The sequence below is a fragment of the Notolabrus celidotus genome, chromosome 6, assembly GCF_009762535.1.
Source record: "Notolabrus celidotus isolate fNotCel1 chromosome 6, fNotCel1.pri, whole genome shotgun sequence".
Lineage (NCBI taxonomy): Eukaryota > Metazoa > Chordata > Actinopteri > Labriformes > Labridae > Notolabrus > Notolabrus celidotus.
This window is the reverse complement of record NC_048277.1, coordinates 12,223,214-12,243,171: the sequence shown is the minus strand read 5'-3', so window position 1 is coordinate 12,243,171 and position 19,958 is coordinate 12,223,214. Positions and strand designations below refer to the sequence as shown.

The window sequence follows — 19,958 nt, the reverse complement described above, 5'->3', positions numbered from 1 at the left end:
TAGTATTTATCACATTAGACTCAACGGGCCCTGAAGTCCTCTGCAATTCTCTCTGCAGATCGGAGTGCATCCTCCATCTTTCCTCTGATCTCAGCATAAAGAGCTGGAATATCTTTTTCCTTTTGTTTTTTCTTTGTGGTTTTAAAAGCAGCTAGCACATCTCTTAGCTTCTTTTTCTTGTTGTGTTTCCTACCCCCGTCTTCTTCTGCTATTTTGCTGCTGTCCATTTTTTCCACAGATAATTAACTGCTTTTCACAGTCAAAGTGAGTCAAATTGGCAATGAAATCTACTAAGAACTTTGCTTTTTTTCAATTAAAATATAGATATTTAGCCCCGGTGTGTTGAAAGTTCACACAGGTCAGGATGATAATATAAGCACCCAGCAACCTCAGGGTGTTAAACAGTTGCCAGACTTCTGCAAGTGGAGTATTTGAGTAGAGTACTTAACCACATGGTAGCACAGGTAAGTGTATGATGACGTATAGTTTCTTTTTGTCAGTAGTCTCAGGAACTTTGTTGTCACCTTGCCGTAACAACATGATAAACTTGTGTTGGCAGCACAGCTGTTGTTGTGTCACACAGAATGCACATACACTCACTGACGCATACCTGGAAGTGTCTTAAGTAAACAACATGGCACAATCTGACATTCTTTCATTTCAAAGAGACCAAACATGATTAGTATTTACATCAATTCATTATCATTTGTCGGCTTTCCTGTTAGCCAATCACAGCCTAAAACCTGCACCTGAAAAGAGTAAAGCCGCTTTAGATTTAATCACTGTAATCACTGTAAGTACTCATTGCCAGGAGCTGTATTGCTATCTGCCAACCAAAGATGACAAGGTAGAGTCAACATCTTTTGGTGTAGATGTTGAACGAGGAATAGTTTTCAAAGGCCAGTCTTAATCAAGAATCTATAAGACAACGTGTGCACTTTGGGAAAACTGCAGTAATATACACTAAAGCATATCTAACACTTTTTTATAAAAGCTTAGTCAAAGGCAAAAAAGTGTGCCTGTATCCCAACAGGTGCTGGGTTGCTATTAACAACTGGGTTTAATCAGGATTAAAGAAAAAAATCTACATAAGGACTCAGCAGGGGTTTCTAGTCATGGGAATATACAGCTATAATGAAATCAGATGCATTTATGTTCATTCTGTATTATGGCCCAATTTTCATTGTCTCCTTACATAATTTTGGAGAATGCCATGTCTAATGTTCCCTGTCTAATTCCTTTCCCCTCACCTGGTCTCTAAAATTCTCCTCTCAGTTAGCTTCTTCATGGATCTTCAACCCTCGTTGTCTGCTTGCAACCCTGGTTAGGGTAAGAGATTTCATTGGCTGATAAGCATCATGTGTTGTGATTTACATCAAATGCATTGGTAATTGACCGCCCTGGGCCACTTAGATGGCTACTGTGAAGGCAGGAAAAGCTGCGCTGGCAATAATAAATGCACTCGTCCAAATTTAAAATGGGTCCAGCCTAGGTCTGGATAGGAGGGCACCTAGATCCTGGTATATAGACTGCATTTAGGTACACTTTTAAAACTTTTTAATAGGGAAATTAGGTCAAGTAACGTTCAAGACCTTAAAAAGTTGAAAAATAACACTGGTGTTGAAGGAGAGTGGTTGACATAACTACAACATGCGCATCAGGCTGCATTTTTTATTGGTCTGCAGTGACTGGAGAGGTATGGCCAAACTATTGGGCTTGTGTCTACTAACAGCATTTTTTGGGACTCAGAACCCAAAACCTCAATTACAGAGTCCTCCTCACCGGGGCTTACTGTTATACGGTAACAAAACATGTCCAATAACACTTAAGTCTCTTAATGTTTGGAGTTTTTGGAATTTAAAAAGTAAAGGTAGAAAAAATTGATAGAAATCATGACGTAGAGTTAGCAGCGTTTCTTGACCTCGATTGATCTATGCATGGATATTGTGTCCTTGAACAAACAACTGTGTTTGGGTCCTCCTCTGCACAGACCTCTGCCACTGTGGAAAAAAAACTGTCCTTACTTCATTTTAATTGGTCTGTGGTGGAGAAGTGACATTGGTGAGCATGCTGGTGTTCCAAAAGTTGAAGTACTACCAAAAATAAAAACAGCTGCCAATGTGGGAATTTTGGGCAGAGGACACTGAGGACTGAAAATGTTGAACTGTATCAGCTGTGTATAGAAAACATGCACTGCTACAGCAAAAAAATGTGTGAAGTGGACACAGGCCCTTGAGTCCAACCTGTCTAAATTCACATGATCAAAAGGTGAAATTGCACAAGCTTTGAAGTCTGTTAAGCTCTTCCAGTCACTGTCAACCAATGTTAGCATCTTAAAATAAAGTCAGGTGGAGGTTCAGAGTGGGTGGAGTCTTTCTGGTTTTAAGGGGAAGTCGATTAACTAGGCCTCAGCCCTACTCATTTCTTGAAAAGAGAGCAGAAGAGACCCCACTGCTCTACCTCCCTCTCTCCCTCGGGTGCTCTCCCTCACTCCACAGAGAGATGAGAGCGAGAAGAGAAGAAGAGATGAGAGGGTTTCTGGGAGACTGATGAGATGAACTGAACACTTGACAGACAGCAGCTCAGGGAGCAGCGCTCGTCTGTGTTACCATACAACAGAGAGACAGACAGAAAGAGAAAAGACACTGACTTCTTCCAAACTTGAGGAACAGAGCTAGCAGCTTATTCTTTAAGACTCGGTTTAAGAGTTACAAAAAAAGTCGGTGACATGACATTTTCATGGTACCAGTGATGTTTGCAACTGTAGAGCTGCTACCAAAATAGCATCAGCTGCGTCAACTGCCTGCGAGGTAGAGCTCCAGGATGGGGCGTTCCCAAAGCTCTGAATCTGATTTTCTGTGAAGTGAAAGCGATGTGATGGCTGTCTGTACATGTGCTCCCAGGACATTTAAAGAAGGTTCAGCAGTCCTGCAAGAACTAAACTGTCAGATGGCCAGTAAATGACATGATGGATGGCTCTGTCTGCCTACCTAATGCCTATCTGGAACAGGGAAGGCTGCGATGCTTGTGACAAATAAGCTCTGTTTACAAGTATTAAAATGTGTCCTCAGTGGTTCGATCACAACCGACAGCTTCAAGAAAATGAAACACGAGGACACCACGAGGCCACATTTGAAGGTGGTATGGAGCACATTTATCCACATTTATTTGACAGTGTATGCTAATGGGATCTGGACCACTGAAGGACTCTCTGCAGTGTTTCCCCTACCATTATACAGGGGGGGCGGGGCGCCCCTCCAACAGCGGCCCCCGCCCCCCTTGGAAGTTCAGTAAATTTTATTTTCTACATATCGCCAGATCACAGCAGAAGTAATTCAGGGTTACCTCTCTTATAGATCAGGTCTTAAACTTGTTCTTTTATTAAACAGACTAAATATCCTTATGTTATTGATCTTATTTACATGACAGGATGTCATTATGCTCCTCTGCTCTCTGTATTGCATGGCAGCGTTCCACTCCATGCGCACACAGACACACAAACACGTGCGCTCACATACACACATCACAGCACAACGATACGATAAATGTTCATCAATAACTCGGTTTTTCCAAGACGAAAACGAGACTATGACGAGCTTAAGTGCATCACTGATAATAAAAACTCAGATGAAAACTTAAGAAGGTCCGTCGGACATGAAGAGTTCATATTTTCCCCGCTGTGCGTCTAATCTTTAGAAATTAAAGCTATGCGTTCCTGTGACTGGCTGAGTTATTATTGGGGGGGCTCAGTGTTAGCTTGGTCTCTACCTGCAGCAGGTGTGCTGTGTGAACCAGTCTCCTCTTCATTGAGGATTTTTACCCCCCGGTGTGCGTTAGTGACAAAAACACAACCGGGGGACGTCTGTTTAATATTTGACGTCTTTGCCGCTCTCACTGTAAAAAGCTCTGCATCTAGAGCTTGATTTAATCCAGTTTGGTGATACATAAGACACATTTAGTAAGTTTGATCAACTCCTTGTCATCAAAGAGTGCCGTGAGCTGACTGTCTGTCCAGAGGTCCAGAGCGCCTGTTACTGCAGGTGCATTCAGGGACCGTCGTAATAGTGCAATGCAGACCTATATTTTGCGTTCATGGCATTTTTATTTGAATCAAGAGAATCAGATATAGTGGTCACATGAAGAATGTTTTCTTTTGACTTTTTTGCAGGCTAGATTATTTAACATAAGATATTACAAAAGCAAAAGAGTTAAAAGAGTGAAATGTTGACGATGTTAGTACTTGGTAGATAGATAGATAGATAGATAGATAGATAGATAGATAGATAGATAGATAGATAGATAGATAGATAGATAGATAGATAGATAGATAGATAGATAGACAGACAGACAGACAGACAGACAGACAGATAGTTGTGGCAAAGTGATGATATTTGCATAAAATACAGGACAAATTGCATCTAGTATTCAGATTCAGTAAGTATTTTATTTTTCCATACTGGACTGACAGTCAAGCTGGCAGCAGCACCTTGAAGCGAATGAGCCATGACTCATAACCAATGCATTGTAGTCTATAATGATGAAGCGTAATGAGGATATAGATGTTTCACACAGTGAATATAAATGCATGGTTAAATTGAGCTACAGTCATGGCTCGATGCCCCCTTTCACCCCCTTTCAGCAAGCTACTATTGGATCTTCTTCCAGTTGACCTATTACGTCAAATACCAAAACTATTGATAAGTTAGCTAGAGATAAACCGGTTGAATGTTGAGCGGTGAAAACATGGAAAACTTTACAGCTCTTTATTGTTTGTATGTATGATAACTTTGTTTCATTTACTTATTTCTTCTTCTGTTGAGGTTTTGTTTACTACCTGATTTAGTCACAGCCTGGCGACCTAAGTTTGAAGCAAGAGCCGAACACCTCAGGTCAGGTTTGGCCAGACTGAGGTGTGTACATGCAAGAGAAATGGGAACAGGTCTGGGACTGTTATGTCTGACCACTGAGGCAAATTTTGGAAAAACTGAGTAGGGATGGTGCCGACTGTGTGTTCTGTTCACTGGTGGTCAGTTGCCTGAGCTAGAATTTGTCACTCCCCTGGACACTGGGGCTGTTTTCGAAAACGCTTGCTACATACTACCTACGAATGTAGTATGAAGTACATAATGCATACTACGTTTAAAGAGAGTATGTAATATGACTGTTCTGTTGGATCGGTGTCATGGTATGCTGGGCCAGACATTGCTGGATTTCCGGTTTTGGAAAGTGGAAGTAAACAACGGCCAAGCTAATAGCGAAACTGCTTCTGTAGTATCCATTATAATCTAAAAAGTTAAGAAGTGGTTTATATGGAATGTTATAATTTTCACAGCACTTAAAAACTGAGTGCCGGCCGTTATATACGAAAAAAAAGAAGGTGAACATTAGCGCTGTGCATTGTGGGAAACAGTACGCGGGGAGACTGGTCTGATGCATACTGAGAAATTTCCCCGAATCAGTATGACATCCGGGTAGTTTTGGCACACTGCAGATTTTGCTCTTGTTCACTCACATACTGCATACTACATACTGAATTTTAGCCAAATCAGTTTTTACTACTAGTATATTATACGGTTTTCAAAACAGCCTATAAGACACAGAATGTCTCTTGCTTTCATTCCACAAATCCAGTAGCTGCATATGGCTGATGCTGTCAAGCGAGCCCTCTAGAGGTATCCTCCAGCAAGACGTGTAACTTTTAGTCAACTATGTGTACAATTAAATTCACGACACAGCTAGGTGTGTACCCTTGAATTTGTCCACATAGCAAATATATCTCCGGCCAAAGAGAGCTTCAACCCACCTGATACAGGACAAATGATTTCATCAGGTTGAATGGATTGGAGGGAATTGAGAAGACATATCACAGAAATAAAAATGGGCTCACAGATTCCTGTTCCTCTCTGACTTGATGATAGTAATAATGATGATAAATGCTGGTTGCCAATGCAAGTGAAGAAGCACATGTGACATCTCACCTTTTCAGCTACCCGGTGTTTGTTGGCTACAAATGGCTGGCAGCTTTTCTTCTAACCAAGCTATCAGTAAAAAAATCATATACTCAAGGGGTCCTTGAGTTATGTACTTTGTTAGATTAAAGTGCAAGGCATAATATATCTTTGCTTCCTGGTGGACCACACCTGTACATTCATCAACATGTTCAATATTTTGGTTGTTTATATTTGTGTTCGAAGAACGTGCTGCTCTCAATTTGAAGCAACCGCATCTGTTTGCGAAGCCAATTCGTCTCACACACAACATGTCTGTAATTAAAGCGCTCCTTTCAGCAATGGGAACATCAGTCTGACACCTTGATGTTGTGTTTCCACTTATTTATTCAGTGAGTGTCTGGTGCGTATTTCTCATGGGGAGCACCAGACAGAGATAGAGAGAGAGAGATAGAGAGAGAAAGTAATCTTTCAAGACTGTATCAATAGGATGACCTCTGTGTTAACCCAGTTTGAGATCCCACCGGACCCAAAATGACAAGGACTGTATCTTCAAAATAATCAAAGAAGATAGATAGAGAGGAGGGAAGAGGTGTGACTAAAAAAAAATACTAACCCAGTTCAGTTTGTGTAGCTCTATCAAAACTCGGCTCCCTCGGTACCAGATTAACCTAGTTAAAGCTTTTCCTACTACATTAATCAGCCAGATTAAAAAGGGCTTCTGAGAACTGCGACTGCAGACTCTTAATGATATGATGAACATCAACAGCTCTGGTCTCAGAATCTGAATGTGCGAGCAGGATGGTGATCTATAATTATATTATTCAGCTTTGTTCAAATTACCCTCTGCAGTCCAAAGCATGCGACTGCCCAGAAATCTAATCTAGCATTTGGGTATTGATTTTATTAAGCCAGGAAGGCTGAGTTCTCGTTGTTTTTTTGTTGAGTGTTTCCGCGTTGTTTGGTCTTTTGGGGCCGCTGTAAATTGACAGAATTTTAATTGTATTTACTGGTGCTTTTGGCACATTGTTGAAATACATAACAGTGTAAACACTGCTGTTTCCTCCAGTGTGTTTTTTTTTTTAAAAGCAGAGGGAGACAGAGGATGAGAGCAAATGGAAAACTTGGTTTTACAATTCAATCACACAGTCCTCAATAGAGCACACCGTTTGTGAAACTGCAGAGTTAAAATCCACTCAAGTCATTCATTTAGCATAAATCACCATGATTCGTATCTGATTTGCGCGGGTGTGTCTGGGGTTTAAATTTGGGGAAATTGGCCTTGTGAAATTTGATTGATAAATATGGCATATAAACAGTGCTGACATCTAAGCAGGAGGAGCTGCTGAGTCTGGCATGTATGGAGCAGGCGGCAACCTCTGGCCGTGAGAATTGAAACCAATGCGGAAGTGTTAAAACTGCAGCTAATCGAGTGTTCACTTGAGGCTGGTTCCGGAAGTACCGGAAACCACATACACACAATTAAAAAAAAGCTGATCTTTACAGCAGAAATAAACATCTATACAGTGGATAGCTCATTTCTCGATCGGCACACATTGTACAGGGGGTGAATTTTTTCATAACAGCAATTTCGAAGATATTAAGATTACGAGGTTTCCATTATGAGAGGCACAGCTGACTTGATTGACAGGCGGGAACACTGTAGCTGTTGGCTAGGAGGCCTAAAGCCCGCCTCTTTACCTCACACTAACTCGACAGAAGCTAGATTGAGTTCAGCATTTTCAGCATGGCTACCGCCAACAATTGGCTTCAAAACAGCGCTTCAGAAACAGAGGGGTGACGTCCCGGATACTACATCCATTAATTATACAGTCTATGGTATGGAGCTATTGGAGCTTATAAACAATAAGGCATGTATCACTTTAAGTCTGCTCTGTAGGAGTATCAATAAACCCCTCCACAAAAGAATAGTTCTGACACTTAAATTGGACTGGTTGATTGCACAAATGTATCTCTTTTGTGTGTGTTTACTGTGTTTACTATGTTTTTGAGTCAGGCAAGTAACATGTTTTGGATAAAGTTGTGTTTATGTATGTTACTCGGCTATTTCAACATGCACTGTATACAACTTTATAATCCCCCATGAAATAGCTGTCTGAAGAAAGGCTTTTACATTTTTGGCCAGCAGTGTGGCTGAGTGCGTCAACTCACTTCGGGCACTATGAACTCTCTTTTAGAAAACTGGCAATGAGAACTTTTCCCCTTCAGTAAACCCCTTGAGAACAAATGACAGCAGGAAGTAAACAACAGAGAACAGAGGAAAAAAAGCTTAAAAGCAATGCACTTGGTAATTTTTGGAGAGACACTATGTAAGTTCTGTTGGTTGGCTGCCAATATATGTACCTGACATTCAAGTCTTAGGTCTATAATCTTTGGAAATGCTGGCATTTTTACCTCTGCCTACTTCATCTGAATGTTTGCTGAGTGCCGCACTTAAGACTACAACCTTTATTATAGTATGCAGTCAAAAAACTGTTATAAACATACAACTTTTTGGATTACAGGAACAGGCATGAGATAAAATAAAACAGTGTTCTCCATACAGGTATTATCTGGGCGGGTTGCCTAAGTATATTTGCATCTACACATGAATATTTACTGACAAATTACACTTCTATCTTTTTACACATTTATCTCACCCCTATATGAACACCATCAGTGATTGATAGACCAGTATATGGTCTGCAATCACTCTGCAACCCTCACATTCCCATGCAAGTAGTGTGCACTCTGTAGATGATGTGAGAGACGTATTGATGCCATTAACTGCAGAGCAAGGTCTCATGTGAAATATGTTGTTTCAATTGTTTTATACAGTTTCTTGGGGCTGACAAGCCTCCCAACGCTAAGAGGTGGGCTTTCAGCTTCCTAGCCAACAGCTACACTGTAACCTCCTGTCAATCAAGTCAGCTGTGCCTCTCATAATGGAAAAAAAATCTTAATCTTAAAACCTTCGAAACTGCCGCGTTCTGACCATTTAACATAATTTACCAGCAGACTCTGTGTTTAGTTGTTCCATTGAATGTGCACATTTCTGACTGTTTCCTGGGCGTTTTCTAACCCTGTAGACTAACCTGCTATTCAGAGTCGCAATTTCCGTTTAAACAACTAGGAAATTAGTTGCTTCGGAATATCCCTAATTAACGTGACTTAAGTACATCCAGTCGTGTTACACAAAACTACAGATTAACCATACACAGGCCTTTGGTATTCAGCTACAACTTTAGAACTGTTCAGGGCTAAAATAGTAAAGAAACAGAAGACTTGTTGAAGTCTACATTTTTTAATGTATTAGAATGAATGGATTTAACATTTGTGTGAAAAGGTTCTAGGACACAAGCGATTTCAAAAAGAGGTCAAAAAAGAGGACATAAAATGAGGTTATCCCCATACAATTGTGTAACTGTGCAGGAAAGACATCATAAAAATCATAAGATGCATGAAAAGAAGTGTTCAGTGCTAAGAAAAAGTTCTGAGGAGACCCCCTGTAGGGAACAGAAAGATGGAAAGGTTTTTTTAAGGACTTGGCCAGCGCTCTGTTAAAGACAGTCCCAAATACAGTGTCTCTAATACACAGTGTGTTTGCTTGCCTTAAGCCAAAACATTATTTACGGTGTTATAATTTTGAATTGGTAATGCTTGGAAATGTCTTCTTAGAGAGCACAAAGAGTTACAGAGTACCCCTGTCATCCATCAGTGATTAGATGCTTTTATCAGCGGTAACAGAAGCCATTGATTAGTGACTAGACAAACGGTGTGGAAATAAATGGACTGACACTGCCTGCCTGTGTTATCTAATCTGATGGTCTATGTGGTTTCTATTGGAGAAATAATTAAAGATAAGCAGCGATACCAGATTAACATTAATGGTGTGGCAAACAAATCAAGAATAACAGGGTGAATTGATTCTCAGTAATCTATATAAAAACAATGTAGTCCACTGTAAGGTACAAGCCTTTCTTTGGTTTAACAGTAAGTGGCTTCTGGCTGGGATTCAAACACCAGCACAAATAAAGGAGCTGAGCGTGTTTGAGGAGGTTAAGTAGTTTACACTGATAGGATTCTATTTGTGCGCCTGTATGTGTGTGTGAGAGGGAGCAAAAATACAGTTACTGTAAGTAGTTGAAAATGATGGGATTAAGTGTGTGTGGGTTTGTGTATGTACATGTACATGTCTGTGTGTGCATATGAGAGGGGATGGAAATACTTTATAATTCCTTCCTGGTGGTCATCGTGTCAAGCGCTGCTCATTCTCTTTAAGCGCTTCTGCATGTGGCCTTGCAGGCTCAAGGGGTTTGCATTATCGTTTGTATTCACCACAATGTGAAATGAGTCAGGTTCTTTGATTTTGTAAACCTTTTATGATGCCCTCGCGCAGAACTTCACTGGGCGCTTCTTACCTTGAGGCACTTTTAAAACTCGATGAACACCATCCAATTTGTCTCAGTGTTCAAGTCAAATTTGCACAGATGGCCCTCACGGACATTTTGATGAAAGAGTTTGAAGGCTTGAGGCACTTCTTGTTTTGTGGTTTTGATTGTGAGAGCATGAATTTGTTTCACTTTTCTCTGAAAGACCAACTGCTGCAAAAAAAATGGTTCTGTGGACAAATCCAGCAAAGTTTTTGCAAGAGAAGAATCTTAATGAGAAATCCCTTGTGTTTTTATGACTACTGGCTAAGCCTTATTGGTGAGATTGCACACAATCACAGTAAGGTAAAGAAATGAATAGTGTTTTTATGGCAGCTAACAACTTGTTCTATTACATCTTCTTCCTTAGAGAGGCCAAGACATCACAAAACCACAGCTGGGAAAAAGAGATGTATTCAACACATATGGCGCTTAAAAGGAAAACCTAGCTTCACCCTGCACTCAAATCAGTAATGGGACTAATCCTAACCAACGCTGCTTTACGTAAAGACCCGTGTATCTGCCTGCATTCCTCATTGACACATTTACAGATATTCCACTGTGTACTGACCGTAGCCACTCCTGAGATTTACTCTTAGAAGATTTTCTGTTTTTCGCAGAAAGGATTTACATTTCAAATCTGTTCTAGGTACTCTGGGCACATAGTGGGAGCGTGTGCGTGTGTGTATGTTACACACATAATCTTTAAGGTAGGAATCCTATTAACAACCTCTTGGCTTTGTACTTACTCTGTCAGCTGGTGTCTAATGTACGGTTCTTTATGTTAGACATTGAGCCTTGTGCCTCATTGTATGGACAGATTTGCAGGTTTTGTTACAATTTTTAATCTAACCAGAAGAACAGCTTTGCAAAGCTGCCTGTGGTCAAGTTTTACTTGAAAGCAACATTAGAGCTGATCTTAAAGAAACACAAGCTGTTTGGCACAGGAGCACTACATCTTCTATTTTGGACAGAACTTCTCTTGACTTGTATGTGGTACACACAGACAGGGCCAAAATGAGCCAGAAATAGTACAGGTATTTAAAGTCTGGACCAAAAATGTTCACCTGCTGGCCACCTGAGGACATCACCTTACATTTGGGACAGTGATCCTAATTCTACATCATTCACCTACGAAGACTGGGAAAGACATCAATCCTGATTTAAAGTGTAGACAAGGGTTAACCTCAAACAGTGCTCATTAAGCGGCTCTTTTTTGGGCCTCTAAAGATCAGTGTTGTTTCTTAGTCTTCTACATTAACAAACAGGGACTTCATCAGTAAAACAAATAACACATTTTCCTTGTTACATTGGCTCCTTCATTTGTATGTTTACTTTTTATATTACCAGTTGTGTTATATACTCTATAACTATGGTAGTTTATTGTCAATGCTACAGACAACCTGAACATTTGTCACTAAATAAGTGACATGGGAAACAGTACGCGAGTGAATTAAGTACATTTCTCCACTGCCTGTTGACACTGTGGCAAAATGTTAGTTTCTGTTAGCGTTGTGAACATAGGCCGTATAAATAATGGACGTAGTATCCATGACACCACCCATCTGTTCCTGAAACATTGTTCTGAAGCCAATCGTCGGCAGGAGCCATATTGGAAATGCTGAACTCCAGCTAACTGCTGTCGTGAGATAAAGAGGTGAGCTTTAGGCCTTCTAGCCAACAGCTACAGAGTTCCCACCTGTCAATCAAGTCAGCTGTGCGTCTCCGGAGCCAGCCTCAAGTGGACACTCGAAGAGCTGCAGTTTTTAACACTTCCGCATTGGCTTCAATTCTTGCGCCCAGAGGAGAGAAGAGAGACCCCTCTTCTTCGTGTCAGGGCCTTGGTCACCCTGTCAGGGTTCTAATTTGTTTAACCACCCACTCACTAAACTTTATAAACTGCATGATGTTAAGGACAGAGGATGGATGATGTAAATCTGTCACTTTGGTATGTACATTTTATTTCATGTTTTACTGTAAATTGAAGCAATTTCCATATAAATTGCAAATAATATACGTTTTCAAACATTCATTTTATAGTCTATTGTCTTTAGTTGGTGGTCTGTCATGTCAAGTGTGAGGTTCTTAGTGTGATATTGGGGTATTGCTGAGACTTTTTTTCCATTTTCTGTTTGTCACACGTGGTTTCCTCTCTCTGCATTTTTATGCCGACACTGAAACTTCCTGCATTCAATATGTATGGGTGCACACTCTCCCTGCCTTCATTTTGTGTCTATGTAGAGTGAAAAATCTGAGAATGTTAAATATTAAACACAGAGATTTATTCATGAGTTTACTTGGTGCGTCCAGTTTCAGAAATCTGTATTCGAATATTTTTGCTGATTTATAAAATTCTGCAAGCTTACTTATATATTAGGTAAGAGGGATTAACACACGATAGCATTATCAAGTACTGAATTCAGTGAGGGAATTTGAGTTGAAGAGTTTGAGCTTACCTTGCTTTTCCTGCTTCTAAATGGTTATCAGGAGTGTGAAAAACAAGCTAAGCAAGGCTTTCTGGCTTTAATGGTGACAATATTAGAAAAAAGACAGAGAGGAAAGAAAGTAAGATGTTGGAAAGTGCTCCAAGGCCAAAAACACAACAAAGCTGAAGATTTTAGACCAAATTAAAAGTTTACAGAGACGATTTAACGTGATGAATTCTGACAAATTGACAGCTCTGCTCTGGTCCACTTTGTCATCAACTCTGACATGAATTGGATCCAACAGCTGAAGAGTGCCACAACTAGGACGTTGTTTTGTCAGCCCGGGTCAAAACACAGTGTCTGTACAAGCTGGAATTTAGAATACAAGGGGTTTAGGTGTTATATTGGCCATGAGGACAAAGCCAGGCCTGCTTTGTTGCTGCTCCATCTAAGCCTCTTTCAACACCAGGAAAAATCCAGAATGGAAATTTCAGCAATGTCGTCAATGCACTGTATGCAGGTGTTGTACTGCAACTACTTCTCTAGATTATTCTAACACGCCCTCATAAACAGAGATACTGAAAAGTATTTTTTTAAACATGTCCCACAAGTGAAATTATGTCAGAGGATATAAGTTGAAGGTAGTTTGCTTTCACTTTTAGGACTTGGAGGCTTGCAGAAGGTGAGGTGCGTCACACAGAAGCTTCTCTGCCACCAAGAAACACAGTTACGTAACATACTGAAGATGGTAGATGTTGTAGGTTGCTGTTCCTGGTGACTTTACTCCCCTAGGGGACATGGCTGACAATCGTGTTTATTTTTAACACTTAAATGACATATTGAGAAGGCCAGGCTGAAGGTTCTGACACTTTCATGCAGATTAGCATGGGAATTACCCTGTTAACATTGGAGGGCACTGTGAGGACTTTTGAACTGATTTTGAAACAGTCTCACTCTTATTCTCATTCCTTCTCAGTTGGTAAAATGAGATTAGCAACAAAAAGACAGAATCTTTTTTTATTTTGAATTTTAGTGCCAGATTTTTTGTGAAAAAATAGGTGAGTCGATATCTGGCACTCCCTAGGATGTAGTTATGTTTAGAGCTCTGCTAGTTAAGTTTGGCAGTGAGGAGGGAGGAGTTTTAATTTCTTCAGATCATTTTCTTTTTACCTGATCTTTTGTACTCATGGCTGATACTGCAGCAGAATTTGTAAGAAGACGTTCATCTTCTGCTGGAGTTTGTTTTCATCTGAGGAACTCAGATGGTTTGCTAACTAAAAGAGCGAAAGAGTGTTAAGGGTTCAATGTTTATGCATATGAATGCTGTGCTGCTCTTTAAGGACAAAAGAGTTAAACCATGTGCATATTTACATTATTCTGACACTAATTGGGACACTAGAGCCCAAATCATGGCACTGAAACTGTGAGACAAGTCTGGTCATCTTCTGTAAGCTAACGGTAAAAGTGAATCAGAGTTCATAAAGTTTTGTCATTGTTACAGAACAGCTAATAGCTACAGACCAGTACATGCCGCATTACTCTGCATCCTGCAAAAAGTTTTGTTAACAAATATATGTAGAATATAAAAGAAGATTTGTAGTCCATTAATTTGTTTTCGCAACAAATGCATTTGCAAGAGCCATATTTTTACAACAGTGGGTGATGGTGCTCATGGGAAATGCAGTCTTTGTCCCAGAAAAATGCTCAGATTTCATCCAAAGGGGTCACCAGAATTAACATCAACTGAAAACCCCTTACAGTCCCTACATTTTCTAGGGATGAAGTGTTATTGTGTCATTTTTGGAATATACCTGTATGAGATAACAGCAGAGCAAAATGAGAGAGATGTCATTTAAGCTGCCTTTTTAAAAAAGAGTGTGTTAATGTGTCCCTGTGCTAAAAGCAACATTTGACATTACATTTCTTAATTAGTTCTTCAATTGATGCAATAGTAACAGAGTCCTAAATGAACACAACTTTCTTTCTCCAAAGTTAAATATAATTTTAAATATTGTGCATGGAAGTTCACTGCACTTCTTTGTTCTGCTCTCTTCGTCCCCATTTAAAATGCGCCAATCAGGATTTTTCTTTCATTTAAATCTGATGAAAGTTGGTGGGTTGTTTGGTGTTCTGCAGCAAAACTAAATAAAACCACAGCCACACTGTCCTGATGAAGCAGAGTAGCATTTCCTTTTAAATAAATAATGTGTTCTTTTTACATTACTTTTGAATATTTACAAGATATCACAAGTTCTGTAGCGCTCCTGCATGAAAATAACCCTGCTGTTGTTGTCAATTGAAAATTCAACTCATGTTTTGGACATGTTGTGGCTAATCCACAGGAGAAACACTCACTCAATAAGTCACCTGCTAAGGACACTCAAAGAGGTGCTAAAACCGCACAAGTAACAGTGTTATAAAACACATACACACGTTTCTTGTATCAGGGTGCGTTGGATTTACACTCTCCTGTCTCTGATGGGTCTTTTCAACAGTGTAGATAGTAAGGTATAAGACAATGTCGATGTTTTAGGTTCTGATTTAACCTTTTCATCATCAGAAACAGTCTCATCTCAACAGCCATACAACATCCACTACTTACTGTATTAACATTAAAATGTTAAGAAGCCCCCATCTCTCCCAGATTCCATTCACAACAGAGCACACAACCTAAAGAGATGAAAGGACACCCTCCTTGGGCCCCTCCGTCTACTCAATCCTTCACAGGACTCCGACCGCTTTTGTCTCTTAGCAACACCTCCAGGCAAATCGATGGAGGGGAAAAGAGATCCGCAGAGGGATGAATGAGGCGGTTGAGAGGACAAAAAGAGAGGCCGAAGTGGGAGAAGGGCAGATGGGTGTCAAGAGGGTAAAGAAGAGGAGAAGACAGAGGAAGTGAAGCGCAGATGTGGTGATTGAAGGGAGGAAAACCAGCACACAGAGAGGGGTGGAGAGGTGACTCAGGACAGATAGGAGACACAAGAGACAGAAAATGGGGAAAGGGAGGAGGATGGGGGGAGTAGGAAAAAATACTAGGAAATGCTTAAATGTCAAGCTCACTGCATTTGATGTCATGTGGGAGGAAAATGTCAAAACGATAAAGGCGACTCCATTCTGACGGACAGTGACATGTTTTTTGCATAATGAGTGCATTTCTGGGAAAATACTTTTCTGAGCTTTGAAATATTAACAGGGTTCACTTGCCCTCAGTATTCCCTGGTGAAAAGGTAACTCCAAAGTACTTTCCACTGTAAGTTGTTACTCTGATAATGAAAGAAGAACAAGATGATAGTAATCTAAAAGACGGCTAGTAATCTAAAAAAGGGCCCAACTGTGAATGACACCTAACAAATAACGTGAGTCATCTTTCATTTCACTACATGGCAGCTACTTTGTGATCTTGCACTATGTTCTGTCTTCTCAGGTCATTATACTGACTGTAAACTTCTCATATTTAAACGTCTCATATTTGAATTGCTCTGTGTTCTTTTTACTACTGTGTATGCTCATAAAAACCTGGTGCAATTTTGTCTGTGAAGTAACATGCCTTGCTATTTATTCATAAGATAGAAGTTTACACATTTAGTGTATACATCTCTTATATTTACTTTATTTCATTTTATATTCACCTTATCATTATTACTATTATCATTTTTTTTTTTAACTATGTAAGCACATTGTTGTATTCTCCTGTCCTGTGTTGTAAGCTGCTGGAACAAACACATTTTCTATCTATCTATCTATCTATCTATCTATCTATCTATCTATCTATCTATCTATCTATAACAAAAACTAGATGCTGGAATGAAAGGTAACTGAAATGAAAACAAAATCAAAGCTTTACAAAGAAATGACAACTGCATCCTAAAACCAAACCAAAGCTGAACTACAGCTAAGCATTACCAAAAAATAAAAGGTACATCAAAAAACTGTCATTAGAAGTTGACTAAAACTCAAATAAATTCGAGAGCAAAATGTCAAAATTCAATTAATATAAATCTAAAAAGATGACAAATTCAAAACTACTGTAACCTTGGAGTCAATGTGTTGTGTTACTTCAAATGCCCACGGGGAAGAAGCAAAGAAAGGCGGGCATTGTGAGGCAGGTCATCGGCTACAAAGCATCTCCAGCGGTCAGGGGGGAGATGCACAGAGCCAATGGCCTCCGACACCAGCAGCACACACTGGAGGTGGAGGCTGATGCCTGCCTCCTCATCCTCCTTACCCCTACAACAGCACTGTGCATCATCGCTGTGTGAGTGTTAGCCCCGGGCAGAGACACATTGCCTGGTTAAATATATATTTTCCAAAGCTCACCTTGCAGCGCTGGCTGTGTTTCTGGTTGAAATCCCCCCCAAAAGCGTTGATCTTTATCAGCCGGTCATTCACAGCCTCGCTCGCGTGCTCCTGCTGCTTATTTCAGGCATGGAGCAGTCCTCCTTGCTCGTGGCATGCAGTCACGTTGGCTGAGCAGAAGTGTGTAGGGTTTTCCTCCACTGTTTTCTAAATAAAAAAAGGCAAACGAGCAATGAAATTTCAATGAACCCCGGTTGATAAAGGGGGTGTTAACGTCACCGTGAGCTGTTTCAGAGTGAGCTATGTGGACACACACACAGAGGATGGAGAGGAGGAAACCTTCTAACCCGCTCGCTGAATAAAATTGAGTGATGAGGCGGTATCCAATACAAGATGAAGACCGTGGACCGTTCTCCCCCGGACGGCCCTCAAACGACGAGGCAGGAGGAGTAGGAGGCGGTGTTGGTTGGTGTCTTCCTGGGAGGGACGGTCCTCGTAGACCTCTGTAGCCACCACTGTCATGCTAACTAGCACAGTTCTACAACTTCCGGTTCTACGGGAGTTTTTCACAATTAAAATAATGGCTATGTGTTTCCTCAAAAAAAATGCATCCTTTGTTTAATATTTTGATTTACCAATGCTGTTTCTATACTTTATTTTTTGGGAGCGAGTTTTTGATTAATGTTGCTGTGTGGAACATAAAAAAAAATGTAATTTGATAATAACTTCATGCTTAGTTTTCATGCAAAATATTAAACATGTTCATTCTCCTTTGGTCAAATTGTTTGTTTTTTATAGTACATTTGTCTGATGGATGGCACCACAGGGGATAGCCTTGACCCCCTGCATGCATCAATGAGCTGTATAGCTGCCCCATAACTCTACGGCTGATTCTAGTTTAGCTGCTTTGGTACTCACCACTGCAGACTGGGCACACTCCACAAAAGCTGCAGTTTCAAATGATTAGACCCAGACATTCGGCCATCACAATCAACAAGCATCACAACCATTTTATACTGTCTATGATCACAGCAGGCACCACACTAATTGAGGACACATCAAGAGGGAACCAATAATAAAGTTAACCCAAAGCAAAATTAAAATCGAAAAGCTAAGATAAAAAAAATGATGTAATTGTCTTAATGTAGCTCCAATCCACTTACCATCAGCCTTGGTCTTACATGTTATTAAGGGCCAAACCATATAATGAAACAAAAAATGTCAGTTTTGTGTACAATTTAATGTTTCAGGTTTCAAATGAAGACTTTACTTAAAAACACTTTTTACTGTTTTTAGAATCTACTTATTCTTACTTTGGGTGTGGTATATTGTCACTGATGATGGACTTCTCAGGTTACAAACATGAACTTTCCCATTTTATGTCACAGTTTTAATTTAACTAGGGAATGTTTTGTGTCAGCTAATTTTTAATAATTAAAAGAAAGTATCCGACGTAGAATTATTCTATTGTAAGCAATAGCTTAGGGTTAACTGTTGAAATATTTCAGTCTTCAGTCGCCATCTGCTGGGGATTTGCTTAACATGTCGGAGATTTTCGTCAGGCACTTTTAGGGCCACTCTCCGTGACGCGTTCGGACTGATGACGGACCCACAAACGGCGGCTAAGCGTTGGCTCTCTGGCGACTGTGGATAGTTTCTTATGTATCGGAAACATTATCCGTCTGAAATCTGAATCATCCTATACTTAAAGCCGGTAAATATTCTACTAGACAAATCTAAAGCATGTCGCTAATAAAACAGACTCTTAATTATTGTCAGGTTTGCTCTGTGTGAAGTAATAAAGCAAGAAATCAATGGGTAGTGTCTGGCAAAAGTGGCGCTCTCAATGAATGGGCTCTCGTACACTTACTACAAGTTGATTAATGACCTACATAGTCAGACTTTCAAAGTTAAGGTCGTACATTTAAAACTTTATAGACAGGAGCCGCTATCTAATTTCATTTTGCATTGGAGAAACTTGGAGGATTAAAAGCAAATACCCTATATGTGTGATGTACGTCTCCAGTTTGCTAAGCTAATGTTAGCAATGCACTGTGGCAAGGATCGAGTAAACATTGCTTTGTAAACAACGAGGGCACAAGTTAAGTTATGGTGCTCACATATGAATTACATCGCCTATGTACTCTTGGTTGTATGTTTCTGTTTTTTTTTTTTATAAGTTTCTAAGCTTTCATTTACTAAAATTGTAAATTCTCATGCAGAGCAGCACAGTAAAGTTTGTATAGTCCTCCAACAGTGAACATTTAGAAGACTGATCGTGGATAAGGGATTGTAAATGCCAATAAAAACCTGTATGAATTCCTTTTGTTAACTCGATCATTGCTTAATTGCAGTTTTTTGCTCGGCATAGTGCTCTGTGCCCCTGAAGAACCTTTTGGGGAAGCCACACAAAGAGAGCCATGTTTCTGTACAACATCACCTTACAGCGTGCCACGGGCATCACTCATGCCATCCATGGAAACTTCTCAGGTGATCACTGCATGTCTTCTTTTACCATTTGTATAGATTATTAAACATGATCTCAAGCAGAATACAGGGTTTTAAAGAACTAACGTGTATGGAAGTTCCTGTAGGCTTTCTTGATATGTCATATAGAATATCACATTGTGCTTCTTATCAGGCTGTACCCATCTTGTAAGTTTATTCTGCTTTGGTCTGTGATACTGTATGTTGAAAGATTTGTCACCTTGGCTTGTAAATATTCCCAGCATAGCAGTACATACAGAAGTAGTTGTGTATGGGTTACAATGATTGAATTCAGCAACATTCAAAGCACTGCAGAAGATGTCAGTCTTAACTTAAGGGATTATGATTCAGTTTCAAAACATGAGACATAC

General features: G+C 40.0%; 2 protein-coding genes across 2 annotated transcripts in view; one reads left to right on the top strand and one right to left on the bottom strand.

Moving 5' to 3' along the window:
- st3gal2 (ST3 beta-galactoside alpha-2,3-sialyltransferase 2) overlaps window positions 1–18,146 on the bottom strand; it is a 77,621-nt gene extending 59,475 nt beyond the window's left edge. The window contains exons 1-3 of the mRNA XM_034686478.1: window positions 18,019–18,146; window positions 17,417–17,653; window positions 17,122–17,307 (exon numbers count right to left, since the gene is read on the bottom strand). The gene's annotated coding sequence lies outside the window, so the exon portion shown is untranslated. The remainder of the gene's footprint in view (window positions 1–17,121; window positions 17,308–17,416; window positions 17,654–18,018) is intronic.
- Window positions 18,147–18,676: 530 nt separating this feature from the next.
- The window catches only part of sf3b3 (splicing factor 3b, subunit 3), a 35,551-nt gene continuing 34,269 nt past the window's right edge, over window positions 18,677–19,958 (top strand). The window contains 2 exon segments of the mRNA XM_034685289.1: window positions 18,677–18,814; window positions 19,472–19,590. Coding sequence (XP_034541180.1) covers window positions 19,521–19,590 — 70 coding nt within the window. The 5' untranslated portion in view covers window positions 18,677–18,814; window positions 19,472–19,520.